Source organism: Amblyomma americanum, chromosome 4 (assembly GCF_052857255.1).
Source record: "Amblyomma americanum isolate KBUSLIRL-KWMA chromosome 4, ASM5285725v1, whole genome shotgun sequence".
Lineage (NCBI taxonomy): Eukaryota > Metazoa > Arthropoda > Arachnida > Ixodida > Ixodidae > Amblyomma > Amblyomma americanum.
In genome coordinates this window covers 156,412,002-156,428,723 of record NC_135500.1, presented here as the reverse complement: position 1 = coordinate 156,428,723, position 16,722 = coordinate 156,412,002, and the positions used below count along the sequence as shown (strand labels likewise).

Below are 16,722 nucleotides of genomic sequence, written 5' to 3'. Positions count from 1 at the left end.
TGCACATGATGCCAACATTTCTATTTCTTCTGCTAAGAAATTGATTCACCTACGCACAGGGATCTGAATATTCTAGGAATAGGCTCATTATCATCTGCTTACGCCCAGTGTAAAACAAAGGCCTTTCCCGCATCCCTCCAATACACTGTCTTGTGCCAGCTGCAGCCACCTTGTCCCTACAAACATCCTTATCTAAACTGCACACGTGATTTTCTGCTGCCTCCTGCTATGCTTGCCCTTTCTTGGAATCCACTATGTTACCCTAAGGGACCACCGGACCATCTTTCCTTCACATTACATGACCTAGCCATTTCTTCTTCTTGTCAACTAGGACATCATAAACTTGAGCTCGTTCCCTGACCTACTCTGTTCTCTTCGTCTCTTAACCTTACACCCCTATTGTTTTTATTTCCATAGCTTGCTGCAACGTCAATTTAGGTAAGTTCAAGCCGTTTCATTAGCCTCCAAGGTTTCGCACCATTGGTGAGTAATGGCAAGACACAACTGTTATGTGCTTCCCTCTTGAGGTGTATGGTTTTATAGGGTTTAACATACCAAACAACTCAGGCTATAAGGGACGCCCTAGTGGAGAGTTTCGGATAATTTTGAACACCTGGGGTTTGTTAACGTGCACCAACACCGCGCAATACACGGGCCTTTAGCACTTTGCCTCCATCACAATGAGACCGTCGTGGCTGGAATCAAACCCATGTCTTTTGGGTCAACAGCTGAGCAACATAACCATTGAGCCACCGCGGCGGCTGCTTCCCGCTTGAAGGATACTGGTAAGCTGTTACTCATGACCTCACAGTAACAGCAAAATGCACTCCACTCCATTCTTATTCTCCTAGTCCCTTCATTTTTGTGGCCTGGGTCTGTAAGTCACTTACTCTAGATAGATGCAATCCCTGACTTCCGATGCTTCGCTTCCTGTTGTAAACTGTTGTGTCCTTGCGAGACTGTTGAACATTACGTTAAGATTTTTGCTTAAGTAGAATCTCGGTGATGCGAACCCAACCGGATTGATACGAATTTCGCGACGATGCAAATTCGCGAAATTCCCCGGCCAGAGTGCATTGTGTATGATGTGCGGAATTTCGGATCTTCCGAATCTTCTCCTTCGCCTCTACGGATGACATGAACGTGCGAGCCACAATCGCACCCTCGAGCACTAAGCGCTGCGCCCACATCGCTGACGTTGCGATCGCTAATCGCACGGTACGCACCACGAGCATGCGGTGCGCTGTTACACATCACCAAAGTCGTGATCGCTAATCGCGCAGTATGCACTGCGAGTAGTGAGCTGTGGCCGCACAGCAGCAAATAAATACTCTCGGCCGTAAACACATCTGTGTGAATGCATTTTTCATGCTTCTGCATACGAATTTTTGTTCGTTTGGATGATACAAAATTTCTCATGATACGAATTTTTTCGTGACCCCGTGAGATTCGTATCACCGAGATTCTACTGTATTGGTTTTCAGACCCACTGTTTCGCTTTGCCCCTCTAGGTCCTCAATCATGCTCTGCAGTTCGTTTCCCCAAATTAGTCATCAGTAATTTGAAGATTACCAAGTTATTTTCCATTAACTTTTACTCTCAACTAGCTGCAGGAACCTTCAGTTTTTTCCATGTGCTGCAGCCGCCGTTGGCACGTTCGTGGCTGAATGGTGTGGCTGTGATTCAGTGGTGATTACTGTCATTGCTCTGGATCATGTGCATCCCATGTCCAGTGCTTCCAAAGTGACATCACTTCCCAGTGCGTCTTGAATCAGGTTGAAGCTCCGAGTTTTCATCACCAATGAGAAGCTTGATGTTATACGAAATATCAAGCGTGGGTACAAATCTGTGGTAGCAATTACGCGCCCATTTGCCCAAAAATGGGGTCTAATGGAGAAGTTAGGATCAGGTTTAATATCTTCAATGCTGCACTAGCAGCTGAGAGGTCGCGTCAGCGACAAACCAAAATAACAGATTTTTCTGGTCCAACATGAATAAAAGCTCTTGCATGTGCTTTCTTTCACGGAATACCTCAGACGCCATCATTCAGCAAGTAAGTGGACATATTTAAACTAAGTACAGTTTAAAAGCTGCAGGACATGAGTAACAGCTACAGCACCTTGGTGGGCGGTGGCTGCTGCTGTGCAGGTGGGGAGCCAGTGGAGAGCTGCCGGTGCGCATCGAGGCACTTTTGGTAGCGTAGTTTGCATGCCGCCTCAATGGTCTTGCAAAGGGCACCCGCAGATGGTTCACAGTGCAGCACGTGCGCCTCAAACTGGTCCTGGGCAGTGTGCATGATGAACCCGCAGTTCCTGCACACACAGAAGACCTGGCTATTGGTGCAGCCCCAGAAAAGGCAAATATTCCTTCAACAAGTACAGTCTGCATCACTCTCGTGTAGAGCGCTCCAGCGGTGTGTGGTCCAGCAAACAAAGTGACACCTTTTCGTGGCAAAGAGAAGAAAAAAACATTTTGTGGAAATTTAGTCAGCCCACCATCGCCTTTGTGCAATTTTTGTGGGATCTTCCACTGCGCTCTTTTCTTTGTCTTTCACCTGCCTTAGAGACACAGGGGTAGCCTAGTTATTAAATACTGCCATTTATCTATGGCTTGGCCTAAAGAACCACTGGACTTGTTTCTATATTGGCTCATTCTAGTGGGATTTCAGACCCTGCTCTTTTGAGAACATGCTGCACGGCCCCATTGGGATCCATTCAGATTAGGTTTTTTTTTTCTTCGCACAATATCTCACAAAGCATAAAGAGAAAAAAAAAGGTTATAAAGGAATCAAAAGAGAATAGGAAGGAAGGGAGCTAAAACAAAATGGATGGTTTAGAGATGCACAAGAGATGCATATTGCCTCAACAGCGCAACAAGGATAGGACGAGATGGAAACAACAGAGAAGCATTGACTATCAAATGATTTATTGCGAAAGCAATGCGAAGTACATATACAGTAAAAGAATAAAACAAAACATAGCCGCAACAATCATGCCAATGATTGGCATTATTGTTCTGGATTGTTCCATGCTCTCCAAACGTGGCAATGGCGGTGACAAATTCACCCGCACTTTAGTCGCTAAATGCTGGCCCCGATTTTGCCAAGGGAAATGGTGGCAGTTCCAAGGCGCTGCACATAGCTGAACAAGAATTGACAGCCCCCCTTTTTTTTTTTTCAAGATGCTACAACAATCCGAAACAATTTAAACAATCCGAAAACTCACCTGTTTCAAATATTTCACATGGTTTAACAGACTTTTAAACGATGTTTTACTGCACTTGTCTGCTCATGCGAAGTGCAATCGAGCCTGGCTGCTTCACGCATGTGGGCTTGGTGGCATATGAAGCAATGAATGCCACTCAGTCGGTTTCAAAGCACAATGGTGAATGCAAAAGAAGCTCCACTCACGTGACCTCCTTGCCAATGCCCAGGAATGAGAGGAAGCGAACTCGACACTCAGCCAGCACCTGGCCTCGCCCACCGCCTGCTGGATCCAGCGTCACTGTCACTGTTGAAGGGGCCACTGCCACCTGCCAACAAAAGGGGATGATATATATGCCTACACCTGCCAATGTTGTTTTCAAGAGCAAGTAATTCTCCATATGTTGAAACAACACCATGCAAGCAAACCTTAGCAATGCTGCAAGAGGAATTGCAAGCTAGAAAAGATAAGATTTAGCACGGACTACAGACAAATGAACAAGGTGAACAAAGACTCCATGCTGGGAGCTAAAACGTGCTCCTTTCAACTCAGCTAGTCAGCATTCATATTTTTTTATAAGCAGCAAGACACTGACAATGACATGTGGCAACTGGTAAAGACAACAGGTTTATGGTTTCTGGGGACGTTTAACATCCCAAAGCGACTCACAGGCTATGAGGGAAGCCATAGTGAATGGCTCCGGAAATTTTGACCACCTGGGGTACTTTCACATGCAGCGACATCGCACAGTACACAGGCCTTTAGAATTTCGCCTCCATTGAAATTAGACCGCCATGGCCAGGATCGAACCCACATCCTTCGGGTCAGCAGCCGAGCGCCATAACCACTGAGCCACTGCGGCGCTGGTAAAGACAATAACAAGCTTGAATATGACATACCAACAGGACCAGCAAATCAGCTAGCCGCCACGCAACAGAAAACTGACGAGACAATCAAACATCTGATGCAACACTTTAGCGGAAGCAGTTACATTGACTCTCGGTGGTTACTTTGATGCTCTGACTCCAATGGGTGCTTTTACCATAAGCTGAGGCTCCGAGCACGCGACAGAATTTTCTTGGAGGATGAACGTGGGTGGAGGTGAGTGGTGCTTTTGGAGGGTGAAGGTGGGGTGGGGAGGTGGTTAGAGGGCGGCAGTGGTTGGTGGGTGGGCAACCCCCTGCGAAGCGGGTGGCACTTCTGGAGGGTAGCTGGCTTTCCCACCACATTTTTGAATTTTATTTCACCTTCGCTTTTGCATTCCACTGCTGTGGGAGCTTTTTATTGGGTGAAGGCTTTGTGGAGGGGGGACGCAGGTAGGTTGGTGGTGGTTGGCACCTCTGGAGGGTGGAGGTAGGAGGCGGTGAAGTGGACAGGTGCATCAGTGGTGGTGGCGCTTGGGTGGGAGGTGGCTGATGGGTGGAGGCTTCACTCTCCAAAGCTACAGACAAAATGACGCCAGCATTTTCACATCATGACATTCGTACTGCTTTCGTAGTAAAAGTGAAAGAGCTGCTTGAAACTAGAGGTTTTGGGAAGCGAGTAGCAAACTGCGATAGCCTGTGTGAAATTTGATCTTGTTCAGCGCCTGTCGCAAATTGGCCAATAACGCAACCTTTTCACTACACTGGTGTGGACCGGCATTTTAACGCAATAGCGTTAGGAAGCTGATGTTGCAGAAAATCCGGTGGCGTCAGCGCCGCCGACCATGAGCGAAAAATCCCCAGAGAAGCAACCTAGGAGGTAGATGGGCCAGCTTGGTCACGTGACCTTGTGGCACCAGCACAACCTGCCCACCAGATTGTGAGCAAACTGCCCAGAATAACAGGTGGCAGTTAAATTAATGATTGGTCACGAGAGGTTGCTGGCAAGAGCAACCTGGATCCCACAAGATCTGCCGGTGGCAGACCTGCCATCATAGGGCAGTGACACATCGCTTAACGCTGTACCACTGCGCCGGAAACGGTATGAGAACTCCTAGGGAATCTATGAATGCTAAGTAGAGAATCCTGCATAAATGGGCATTAACCCATTAGCTATCGCACCATACTCATAGTGCAGAGCATAAGTGTCCCCTCCAATTTTTGTCTCTAATGACTATGGACCATTGTTCCAGACAGAATTTGCCAGAGGAAAAGTGTCTTATATGCAACGCCACCCCAACAATTTCCGTCTTTGGAACTGCGTCTCTTGGAGCAAGTGCTATTTTTCTTAGTGCCATCTCTCCATGGAGTTCTCTTTCTGTGGTGCCAGTGCAGCTGGTTGGTGGCTGGTGGCACCAGCAGGGCAAGACACTGCATAAATGTAGCTCTCCTGCAATATATTAAAGTGTCACTTGAAAGTCTAGCTTGCGTGCTGTCCCCTTGGCTTGAGCCATGTCATTTTGCACTGGTTAATATTCCTCAAATGCTGACCAACCAAACGCTGTTGCAGTTAAACACTCTACAAGAAGGACAATTTCATTTCCCTACTTTACCTTTTGAGGGTCGAATTTTTTGGAAAAGGACTTTCCCAGATGGTCAAATTATTTTATTGCGGATTTTGAATATAAAAAAATGTGTAAAGTTGGGAAGAAAAAGTAAAAAAAAAATTCAGGAACAGTATTTTAGTGTCAGAATCACTCGTAACTGCAAAATGGTCAATAGTATTTCAAAGTAAGGTATTCCTTGAAATAAGGGTCTATGCACAGTGCCTTACCGCAGTCTGCACACATAAAGCTCGTTTTGCTCCAGATTCCAGCGATGGCAGTTTGGACACACGTCGGCCAGCCAGCTGAGCACAGTTCTGCGCAGTTACGGACACTAATTCGTGTGTCATTGGCCTTTCCATTTTCTCATCAGAAGGCATCTTGCCGTTCCGGCACTGACGCATTTGCCTCGGCTCCTTCCGCGTGATTTTTCTATTCTTTTATTCAGCAAAAGCGCGCGTCATTGATGTTTGCAGCTTGTGCTATGGCACCTCTAAACATAGAAGGACACCACTTGTAAAGAACCTTCAATGCTCTTGTGTCACACCATGAAGGAGTCTACGGAGACCTTTACTGTTCTGGAGCAGTCCTGCGTTAACAATCCCAAGAGTGTGCAAGCAGTATGCATTTGATGCTGTTCATAAAAACCGTCAATGCTGCGTAATTTTCATTTCAAAAGCAGACGACCAATGCCCTGGTTTTCGTCAATCCAATTTACCAAGTGTGAACGGCTCTTAGCAATTTTGGGAAAAGGGAAGGGGGGGAGAGGGGGGGGGGGATTTGTTAATTCGCGCCTTCGTATAATTCAAGGATTTCTCCATTTATTAAAGTCCAAATTAATGAGGTTTTACTACAAAAAGAACAACAGCGCCTTGCTAACAGGTTGCATCTGAAGCAATGAGGCAAAATTTCATCCCTCACCTGGACAGGCAACCAGTGGGCACGGGGTACGCGGTCGAGCAGGGTGTCGATAGCCCCGTTGAGCACGTCCATGCCCGTGGCTGCTGTCACGGGCATGCTGCCGAGGTACAGGGCCCGCAGCACCTTGCGCGGCTCCTCCATGGGCCGCAGCAGGCCCTCCACCCCGTCCTCTGCATAAGCAATTTATTTACAGCTCAAAAGAATCCTGGAAACTGCAATACTGGGCTGATGTGTTTTTGTTTTTCCAAACGTACTGGACATATGCGAAGCTTGCAGATATGTACTGCTACCAATGGTTACGGTGCTACCAAGTGCTCATTGTTTGCAGCTGCATACTGCATGTCTCGACTGCGGCGCTGCAAGGTACAAGCAGCACGCCACCAATCAATGGTTGTAAGTGTGTGCTGCACGACCGGGGGTGTTGACGATGCGCTTGCAGTGTGCCAGCGTTACTAGCTAACGATCATGGCTCACGTATTTGCACCATCCATGGTGGCACAAGGGAGCATTTATAACACCTAAAATTTTGTGCACTGTAAAAATTGCAATTCAGTCATGACACTTTGCAAATTCATATCATACTACACGAATCAGCCATGATTGTGTCATCAAGATTCCAATGTAGAGGCATTTCCACACTAGAGCATTCATGTGGAAACCACACTGCCGAGCAGCATTTCGGTGTTTACCTGGTGCATAGCACTGCATATTGGGCAAGGGACTAGTGGAAAGCATCTTACATTTCAGGCGGTGTGGTAGATACATGGCTGGTGCTTCGCGGTACACAGAATGATAGAGCTGGTAATGTGGAACTCATGCTCTGCATGGGACTACTTGACTGTAGTCTGACACAACTCAAGAACTAATGGCAAATCCCTCTCAAAGGAGGCCCTCCACCCAGTGGCGTCAACATATTGCCATGATGCTACGGTCAATACACTCCGCATTGCTAACGGGAAGCTGATAATGGCCTCAGCAAATGCAAGGCTACTCGCCACAACATCATGGTAAGAGGCCAATGCCGTTCCATTCACGAGTTGTATCTGACTATAGCATCTATGAACCTTAAAATTCATCCCAGAAAGGAGAACACAAACAGTTTCACAATGCTCGCCTCCTGCGCAAGAACAAGTTCAGGGTGCACCCAGGATACCGGCACACGCCCTGCACTGCTCAAGGCCCCTCAATAATCTAAAGGTAGCGCCATCTCCTCTTTCCTCCTCCTGCGCCGCCACTCATTCTCTCCTCTTTCAACCGTGGCTCGCCCTATACGGTGCTGTACTTGCAGAAGCTCTCCAGAGAGATCGCGCTACATACAGCATTGTACAGCATTGGTGCTTGCATGCACCACGGAGACGATCACAATGCGTACTGCACTGATGCTTACTTGCGCCATCTGCATTGTTTTGCACTGTGGAGAGGGCCGTGCTACATATCGCATTGTATCACATTGTATCGCACTGGTGCCTGCATGCGCCACTCGCGCTGTTTGGCACCACATGGGAGAAGGAAGAAATAAAACAAAAGCAAGAAAAAAAGCCCCAAAAGATGTGATGGCATTCGGCCAAAGGGAGGGCCAAATGCCAAGGGGAATTGAAGGAAGTGGGAGGCATTCTTCAAAGGTTTGCATTACTTTTAGTTTATTGAGGGGCTTTAGCACTGCTCCATTCCCCACTGGCACAGTAGGAAACAACAGACAGGTAATACACTGCTTGCTGGGTGGCAAGATATAGCCTGGGCACATAACATAAATTGCGTCTCTTCTGAAAGCGCCACTTTCAGTGACACCTGACCGGCCAAAGTGCCAGAAGCGGATGCGGCGGTTCGGGTGTAGAGAATAGTGCCAGAGAAACTGGATGGTAATGTCACACAGATCGCATATGCTCCTGTGGCGGATGCTTAAGAAGACAGAGCAGCCAACATGGTGGCACACTGATGCGGGAGCCTCTTGCTTTTGGGTGAACTCACCGGTTTCACTGCGCTTCTTGGCACATCAGCTGGCTATAAAGCATACACAAGGCTTTCACTTCACTTTATCTTGAATGAATGAAGAGATAAATTTGCTTTATTTTTAATTTCTTTTGCTGATTCAGCAGCTGCTAGGCCTAATGAGAAGCATCCGTTAGCTTGTGTTTAGTGTGTGCAAACAGGCATGCGCTATTTTAAAACTCTCTACAGTAACAGCTCGATAACTTGAACGACAAGGTACTGGAAAAAAATGTTCCAATAATCTGAAGCTTCAACTATGGAATGACTCCAATGAAACTTACAGAAACCACTTCTAACCTGGTAAATTTTTGCAGTGAAGGATTGCGCAATGATCACCTTGCTTTTGAGATCAGAACAGTGCGACATGACTATTTTTCCCACATCCATCACTGCTTGTCTTCCCCATCAAATGCAGGACTCCACAAATCCTTTCATGGTGAGTCATAAGATCTTATTGTGCTTGAACAAAACTACAGGAAGATAGGCAAACTCAATCTGCGCTTCGGCACGTTTGTCAACTGCGCCAGTTATCACCTGCGCTGCATGTACTGATCACCAATCCTCAGCAGGCAGATTAAATATTACAAGCTGAGAGTTTGAGCACCTACTCAGTCAAATATGCATGCTTAACTGCCTGGCCAAGAGCAGATAGGCAGTTGCGCCTGGCAAACTTCAGCACTGCATATGAGTTTGCCGTTGAGGCCCTTTCTTTTGAACTGTGTTCATGCTAAGCTTATGCCTCTGCACCTTATTTGGCTCAAAAACTGACGTAAGCTAAGACAAACTAAAAGAGTGTGGAACATTCCGGCGCGCAAAAACTGGCCACCGCCACTGCAGCCGCATGCAGCTTCAGCGTGATTTTCTGTGAAGGGCTGTCAGCAGTTAGCGCCCAGAAAAGATACTTGCGGGTACAAACTGCACATCTGGCCGATATATGTCCCATAATTAAAAGCAGGAAATGATCGCATGACGCACTTGGCCTAAAAGCATGGTGGCTATCACCCCGCTCATCGCAATGCGCAAAAACTTACCAGCTGGCTAAAACTTGGCCAGGCGATGGCTACCGACGGATACCGAATAGTCACCATGTCATGAAAGTCTGCCTTGCAGTTGTAATCTTTATTATTACCAGTCTACTTACTGCAAAAATCCAAACATAACGAACAACTGAGGCGTGACGGTAGTGTTCATTATCAGTGGGCTCGACTGTATATCCATAATTCGATACATAAAAATGGCAGCAGACAAGCTTATCTGTAGGCAAGGAATCACTGCGTGCACACTAGTGATGCTCTTCTCACAGCGACGTGCCACTTGCAGAGGGGTGCTGACAGCGTGCCACTCACAATACTCCGTTTCATACATCAGGTGCAATGCCGTGAAAGGTACGGAAGTAGTCCGGACGGGAAAATAAAGGGAACTCCGCGCTTGTCCTGTGCCGGAGTGGTCTATGGCACAATAAAGCGACAGCGTGTTGTCAGCAATAACAGTGCATTTAATCAAGATCATGACAAATGTGTCATGTGGTAAGCCTACAGGCAAAACATTTGCTATGTTTCGCTCACCACAAATAACACATTACTTTTTGTTGGTCGCGGATGCAGGCAGCGTAAACAAGAGCACTAGCTTTGACAGCGTTGCACATGATGCTTGAAACAGAGTATAGGTACTGCTATAGCTAACCTGATTCGCATCAAAGCTGAATAAGCTACTGGCTATCATAAGGTTTCTAATCCTGTTACCAGTACACTATAAGCAGAAAATCGCTCATTAAAATTAAGGCACAGTTCGCTTCTGCAATACCTTTGAAGGCGCAGCGAACAAAGCACGTGAGGCAAAGGCTGCCACTAGGCTTTAGGTTGCCTTTCCCACATGACAGCGATGAGGCATGGAGAATGAGTACAAGGGACCAAAGGCCACCCTTGAACGAAACCCCACACTGAGCTCATTACACGATTTAACAGCTTGAGTGCTTCCAGCGGGCGCACAAGGCCATGCAGCCGACCCGTTTTTGCATGTGAAAAATGAGAGCACCATTAGGAGAAGCGCCACTTGCAGAGGAGTGGCGAGCAGTTTGATACATTCAATGAACGGTAAAATTGCAGTTCAATACAGTGCGCGACTATCACAGGATTTTCAAAGGGTGGCCTGTGTGTTCAATATAGCCTGCAGCTCAAAATATCCAGGTTCAACTCTGCACCACTAACAATTAATGCTTTGCCAAAAAAAGTGCTCTCCAAATTCAAAAAACTATTTTAAAAATTGCTGACAGTCTAAGTTAAACACCCTGCATATGTGCAAATACAATACGTCAACCCACCTTCACCTCTGCCCAAATAAAAATTTTGAATGGTCATTTTAGTACTAACAAAAAAAAGAATACTTGCGTTAGCCAATATATTGTATGCACGAAAAGAACTGTAAAAGCTTGCTTCAGCAAAACTGTACAAATGCATGACTGAAGCACCTAAACCAATGATGACGTATGTCTGCTGGAGATAAGTAATGGATACACTGATGCATAGATGATGCAACAAACGTCAAGCAGCTCACCCATTGACAGGCTTGCCAGGCGGTCCAAAGCAGAGCCCTGGCGTCGTGCTGGGGCGCGCTCCTCGGCTGGCGGGGCCCGTTTGTCACCCGATGGGTCCGACAGGCTCCGCTCAAGCACCATCTTCTTGCAGACATCTCTCAGAGCATTGGCGATGATGCGCGCGGGCATGTCGCAGCGGAACACGTGGCACATGAAGCGCCGGGTGCTACTGTCACGAGCCACGTAAGCAAAGTCCCTGCGAGAGGAGGTCCCATTTTGAGAGCAGCCACTTAAGCATTTCCTTCAATTGAAAGTGCACAGTCTACATGGCCATATTCATGCAGTAGTACTACGTTATCGTGCAAGTTATCCCCGCCCTCCCCATCATCAGGAGCCCTCGCATCAGGAACCGCATCTTGGCAGTCATCCAGTTGTGCGACAAAGCAGTTCGCCAAACACACTGCAAGCTGCATCAATGCAAAGCACTGACAAGGACAGGCATGCATAGCACCATACAAGGCATACATTGGAGTACTTTGTCACACTCTGTTGGGTTCAGCCAGGATGCCAAGGGCAGCAAGCTATACTTTTCAATATCCCTAACTTTTCCACAGTTTCCCCGACTATTTCAGGTAAAATTCCCTAACCACTGAAGACATGGAAAAACGTAGTGGATGATGGTAATGGACAGCCTACATGAACCCTTCATAAGCTTTTTACTGCACGCCGTAAATGCCACACTGAAAACAACTTTGCTGCAGCTGTTTTACAAAGCTTATTTTTGTCCTGAAGGAAATGTTGTGAGTTAAGAAATGACCAATTCGAAGTTGGTCTGCACTGGTATTTTACCATGTACTAATCGTAAAGACCGTAATAAAATTTTTATGAGCAAAAAAAAAGAAAAAAAAAGAAACAGGTATCGCCGCCACCGGCCGCTTCGACAAGCAAGCTGCGATTCATGAAGACAAATTTTCAGCATGCTGAACCCCGAGGCTAGGCTACATGACCACCCACTCCTAAATGGCAATCAGGGAGCCTTTTTCAGTCTTAACAAATCAAGTTGAAGAAAATAATGTTCCATCTTTAAATTTAATTTTCTCAGCAATAAATGAGTCTTTTGCTGCCGGTAAAAACATCAACATAGCCCAGAAAAGCAGCAGAATCAATTTTTGCTTTGAACAAAAATTGAACAGGGCCTGTAAAGTAAAAAACTTTTGGCTTTTTGTCTGTGCCACTACATCATGTGTGGATGTGAAAATAAATTTGATTTGATTAAAAAGAAAGGTGGCTACATATTTTTTTCTTCTAAGGATCTAACGTTTGCAAGCAAGGATGTAAAACCGAATGTTAATACTGCTCATTACTGGTTCAGTGTTCTTCAAAGGAGAATACTTTTGGCTGCAACTCTGATTCTTTATAAGCACCAGCACAAACTTATTGAGGACTGCAGCAACCAGCACAGATCAAACCAGTACAAGCAGTGCTCGCTTCGCAGGCAACAACAAGATATATAAAATCAAGTTAGGTGGACAAGACAGCACGCCTTATACGCGTTCGAAGCAAAAGAATGTCACGCAAATGTGCACTGACCACACATACTGGGTACTCGCTGTATACCGTCGCAATCTACTGCACGCCAAAAAGTTCATTTCAGTCAGTTTTTTCTCCGACTTGGCCGGCTTTTTGATGCTATCCCTGACAATTCTGGGCTCTGCAAGTCACTAGGTACCCTGGATTATATAAGCGGTGCTGCCAGACCACATCAGGCGTCAGCGGGCACTGCCTGCTTCAAGCTCTTACTGATACCATGAAAACAACTGTGGAGGCGCCAGGAACTCACCGTTCCCTGGATTCAGTGGCAGCAGCATCGGGCAGCAAGGACAGCAAGGAAGGAAAAGGGGGGGAAAAATGGGCAAGTTTCACCACAAAGCCGCAACCATGGGCCCTATTGGCCTCAGGTGAGACAATCAACACAACGTATCACCAACATCTGTCGCATGAATGCACATCACTAGCTCTGTTCAAACGTGCTGCATCAAACTCTGTCTACAACTCTACACCCTACAGGCAAAAGCACTATAACATGTGCCAAAACTTATGGACACTCACCAGCACAACGATTTCTTATGCAAAATACAGTACAAAGTGCCCCACATTTGACACCACAAGCACTCAGACGTTCCCAAAATAGCACAGTAATAGCCAACAATTTTTGATCAGGAACTGAGATGTGCATTACCAAGCAAGAAAATGCTGAAGGAAGCTGGTGCCATTCAAAGCCTAGACAGTGACGAGTCTATTCAACAAAGGAACATCAAATAGCATTGAGTGTTTGAGGTAACTTTATGATGATAATGTCAAGGAAGTCAGCAGTCTGCACAGATTGGGGGGTCAGGAAGGATTCATATACAGCCCTTTGCTGAGGGCTGCCATGAATAAATGTTAACCACTGCAACTTGTGCTCTGTTACCGTCAACGAGGCTTGGAAAACAAACATTGGAGGGTACACTTGAGCTCCGCCTTAAGGGTCTGACAAGATAGCTTAATAGGTTAATGCCCATATATGCACAATTGGTCATTCTTGTCTTTACATTCATATATCCCTGGGGTCCTCATGCTACTGCTAGTGCAGTGGTGCAGCCGTTAACCAATGCGCCACTGCCCTGCGATGGCAGACGCTGCCACGGGTCAGGCTTGTACGACCCAGGTTGCTCTTGCCGTGCAACCTCTAGCGACCAACCATTAAATTAACTGCCACCTGCCATAATGCGCACTTTGCTTAAAATTCGGTGGGCAGGTTGGATGACGCCGAAAGGTTACGCAACCTCGCAAGACTGAATGTACATAGTATTCTTGTAAACTGTTTTGCTCTCTACCCGGCACTACTGCCTAAAGCCTGACATTCAGGCTGGCAGTATGCAATAAATAAATAAACAAATAAACCTAGGTGACCCCCCTGCCTCCTAGGTTGCTTCTATGGGAATTTTTCGTGTGTTTTTTTGCTCATGGTCAACGACACCAACACCGGATTTCCTGGAACACGAGCTCCTTAACGCTACTGCGTTAGAACTGGCAGCAAGCCATTTTCTACACTCTTGGTTTTTCTCAAGAAAGTGCTGGTGACAGTGCAGTGGTGTAGTCATTGAATGCAGATTGCATGAAAGCCACTGCCACGCTGTCGGTGATGACACGAAGCTCATCAATACCGATCATTTTCGCCGGCACACAGGAAAGCATCCAGAGCGGCTAACGAGTGGGGGGCTCTAAGAACAACACACTGGAATTTGAAACCAATTATTCTCTAGCGCTTTTAGGGCTGGTGAGTGTGTACTGCAAGAATCGCAATATTGGCAGGCAGTGCTCAGCTTTCCTACCGCTCTTTTTCTTTTGGCTCCACCATTACTACCGTAAAAACCGGAACATAGGTCGAACTTTTTTTTCAAAAAACCATGGTGAAAAGTCGACCCTCGTCTTTATATACCGGTCATTGGCGGAAAAAGATTAATATGGATTAGCCCAGCTAATCCAGGATATATAAAGCGAAAAGCGAGATTGAGGTCTCCGCTGAATCACGGAGCCGGTTTTGCGCCTTTCATTTCGGGGAAATGGACGGAGTTTGCAAAGTTGTCAACGCCAATTAACTCTATGAACGCCGTCGGCTCACTTGTTTTGTTTGGTTTTTGATCCTTTTGGCACCGTTTAGCAAGGCGTGCATCTCGTGATTCTGGCATTTCTGCCACTTGTCTAGCCTTGCACTTTTCATATCTTCGCTGCTTTTGAGCCAATTCCCACGCTACCACTTCTGGGTCTTCTTCTCTTCGTTCCATGGCGAAAGGTCAGACGACGAGGGCAGCACGCGGCGGCGACGACAACTGCGGCAGCAGCGACCACCTGCGCTATGCGTGAAGTCACTTGGTTTCACGCATGCGCAGCTGTGGCAAATCTGTAGTGTGGCTCACGCGAAGCCCGGTGTTGACGAGCCTAGTGAAGCTTTTCGCTTAAAAACTATGGAAAACTTGCAACAATGGACGGTTGAACTCAACAGTGCCCCTCTATCACCATCGCCATCAGCAGCAGTGCTGCCATTTTGCGTTTCCGTAGGTGCAAAGCTATTTTGGTTAAAGGCTGCTTTTCCACATTTTGTTTCAAAATGAGTGGAAGCCAACAGCAATTCACCGACACCTTCAAGAAAAACACGACTGAGTACACGGAAGCTCACGGCAACCTGGCGGCACAGCGCGAATTTCGTGTATCCAAAAAGAGCATTCAGTACTGGCGGAGGGAGAAGCTGCGTATTAGAACTTGCAGCAACCAGAAGAAAACATCACTTCGTGGGCGGACCGCAGCGTATCCAGAATTGAAAGGAAACGTTGCGCTGCGTGCAAGATTGCTACCTGTGACTGCCGAATCTTCACGCGGTAGAGATGCGGACCGCAGCGTATCCAGAATTGGAAGGAAAGGTCGCGCTGCGTGCATGATCGCTGCCTGTGACTGCCGAATGCATCCGCGTGAAAGCGGTAGAAATCGTGCGTGCCTCTAGACTCACGAGGGCACAATTCAAGGGCTCGCCATCCTGGGTGCGGCGATTCATGAAGAGGAAGGGCCTTGCTCTACGGCGCTGTACTTCTGTGTGCCAGAAACAAACACGCGGGTCTATGGGTGCGCGATACTGTTAAAAATTGGCCGGGTGTACATACGAGCAGCATTTAAATGAAAATAAATACTGTCACCATTGTGCAACCTGTCAAGTCGCATTTGTTTCAAGGTAAGGGTGTCTTTCAGTACTTCTTCCATTTAAAAAGATTTTTTTCATCTTTAGAATTGGTTAGCTGAGGGGTTGACCTATATTCCGGTCCGACCTATAGTCCGGTTTTTACGGTAGATTGCCACACTGCTGCCATCGTAATCTCTAGCCTGTCATGGAGTTGGCCTCCTCAAAATGTTAATGACAATGGTCATGCTTCCAGTGGCCTCCTCAAAATGTTAATGACGGTGGTCATGCTTCCAGTGTTCGTGTTACCTGTAGTGGCACGAGAGAGGGTTTCGAACAGGCAAAATTCTCCAAAATCTACATACTTTAATTAGAAAATTTTTCAAATTCGTACCATACCAATATCTTTAAAAGGTTTGATAATATTGTTACGTCCGGGGGTTTATTCAGACCACAACGGGCAAGTGAAACCAGCTGGGGTCGACTTGCCAGGCACGAGACGTAACCAACCAATTCGTTCTCTTCCTCGTCTACGTACTCAGCAATGCCGACCAAATAGACTAGGCATCGCCTTTTCATGGGTATCACACTTCCCCCTACACAGCCGAAGCCCGCAGGGCGAGTCAAAAAGCACTGCGCGAAGGTAGGGCTTCAGCCGGGCAACATGAGTCACGTCAGATCGTGCAGAACAACGGCCGCTTGCGCTGAGACGCGCTATGCGGTAGTTGAGCTCACTATTTTTCTCAGTAACAACATAGTGTCCATCGTAGTGGCACAGCAGCTTCTGGGACAGTCCCCGCTTTCGGACAGACCTCCACAACAAGACCAAATCACCAGGGCTGTAAGTGACGTGACAGCGGTGGGCATCGTAGCACGCTTTGGACCGATCTTGGGAGGC

The 16,722-nt window shown here is 46.9% G+C and overlaps 1 protein-coding gene across 2 annotated transcripts in view; it reads right to left on the bottom strand.

Annotated features, from left to right (window-relative positions):
- Nucleotides 1-16,722, bottom strand: part of LOC144128594 (protein Fe65 homolog) — a 29,858-nt gene that overhangs the window by 1,900 nt on the left and 11,236 nt on the right. For both annotated transcript variants that reach the window (XM_077662123.1, XM_077662124.1), the window contains exons 6-9: nucleotides 11,134-11,369; nucleotides 6,592-6,761; nucleotides 3,410-3,531; nucleotides 2,120-2,312 (exon numbers count right to left, since the gene is read on the bottom strand). In XM_077662123.1, coding sequence (XP_077518249.1) covers nucleotides 2,120-2,312; nucleotides 3,410-3,531; nucleotides 6,592-6,761; nucleotides 11,134-11,369 — 721 coding nt within the window. The remainder of the gene's footprint in view (nucleotides 1-2,119; nucleotides 2,313-3,409; nucleotides 3,532-6,591; nucleotides 6,762-11,133; nucleotides 11,370-16,722) is intronic.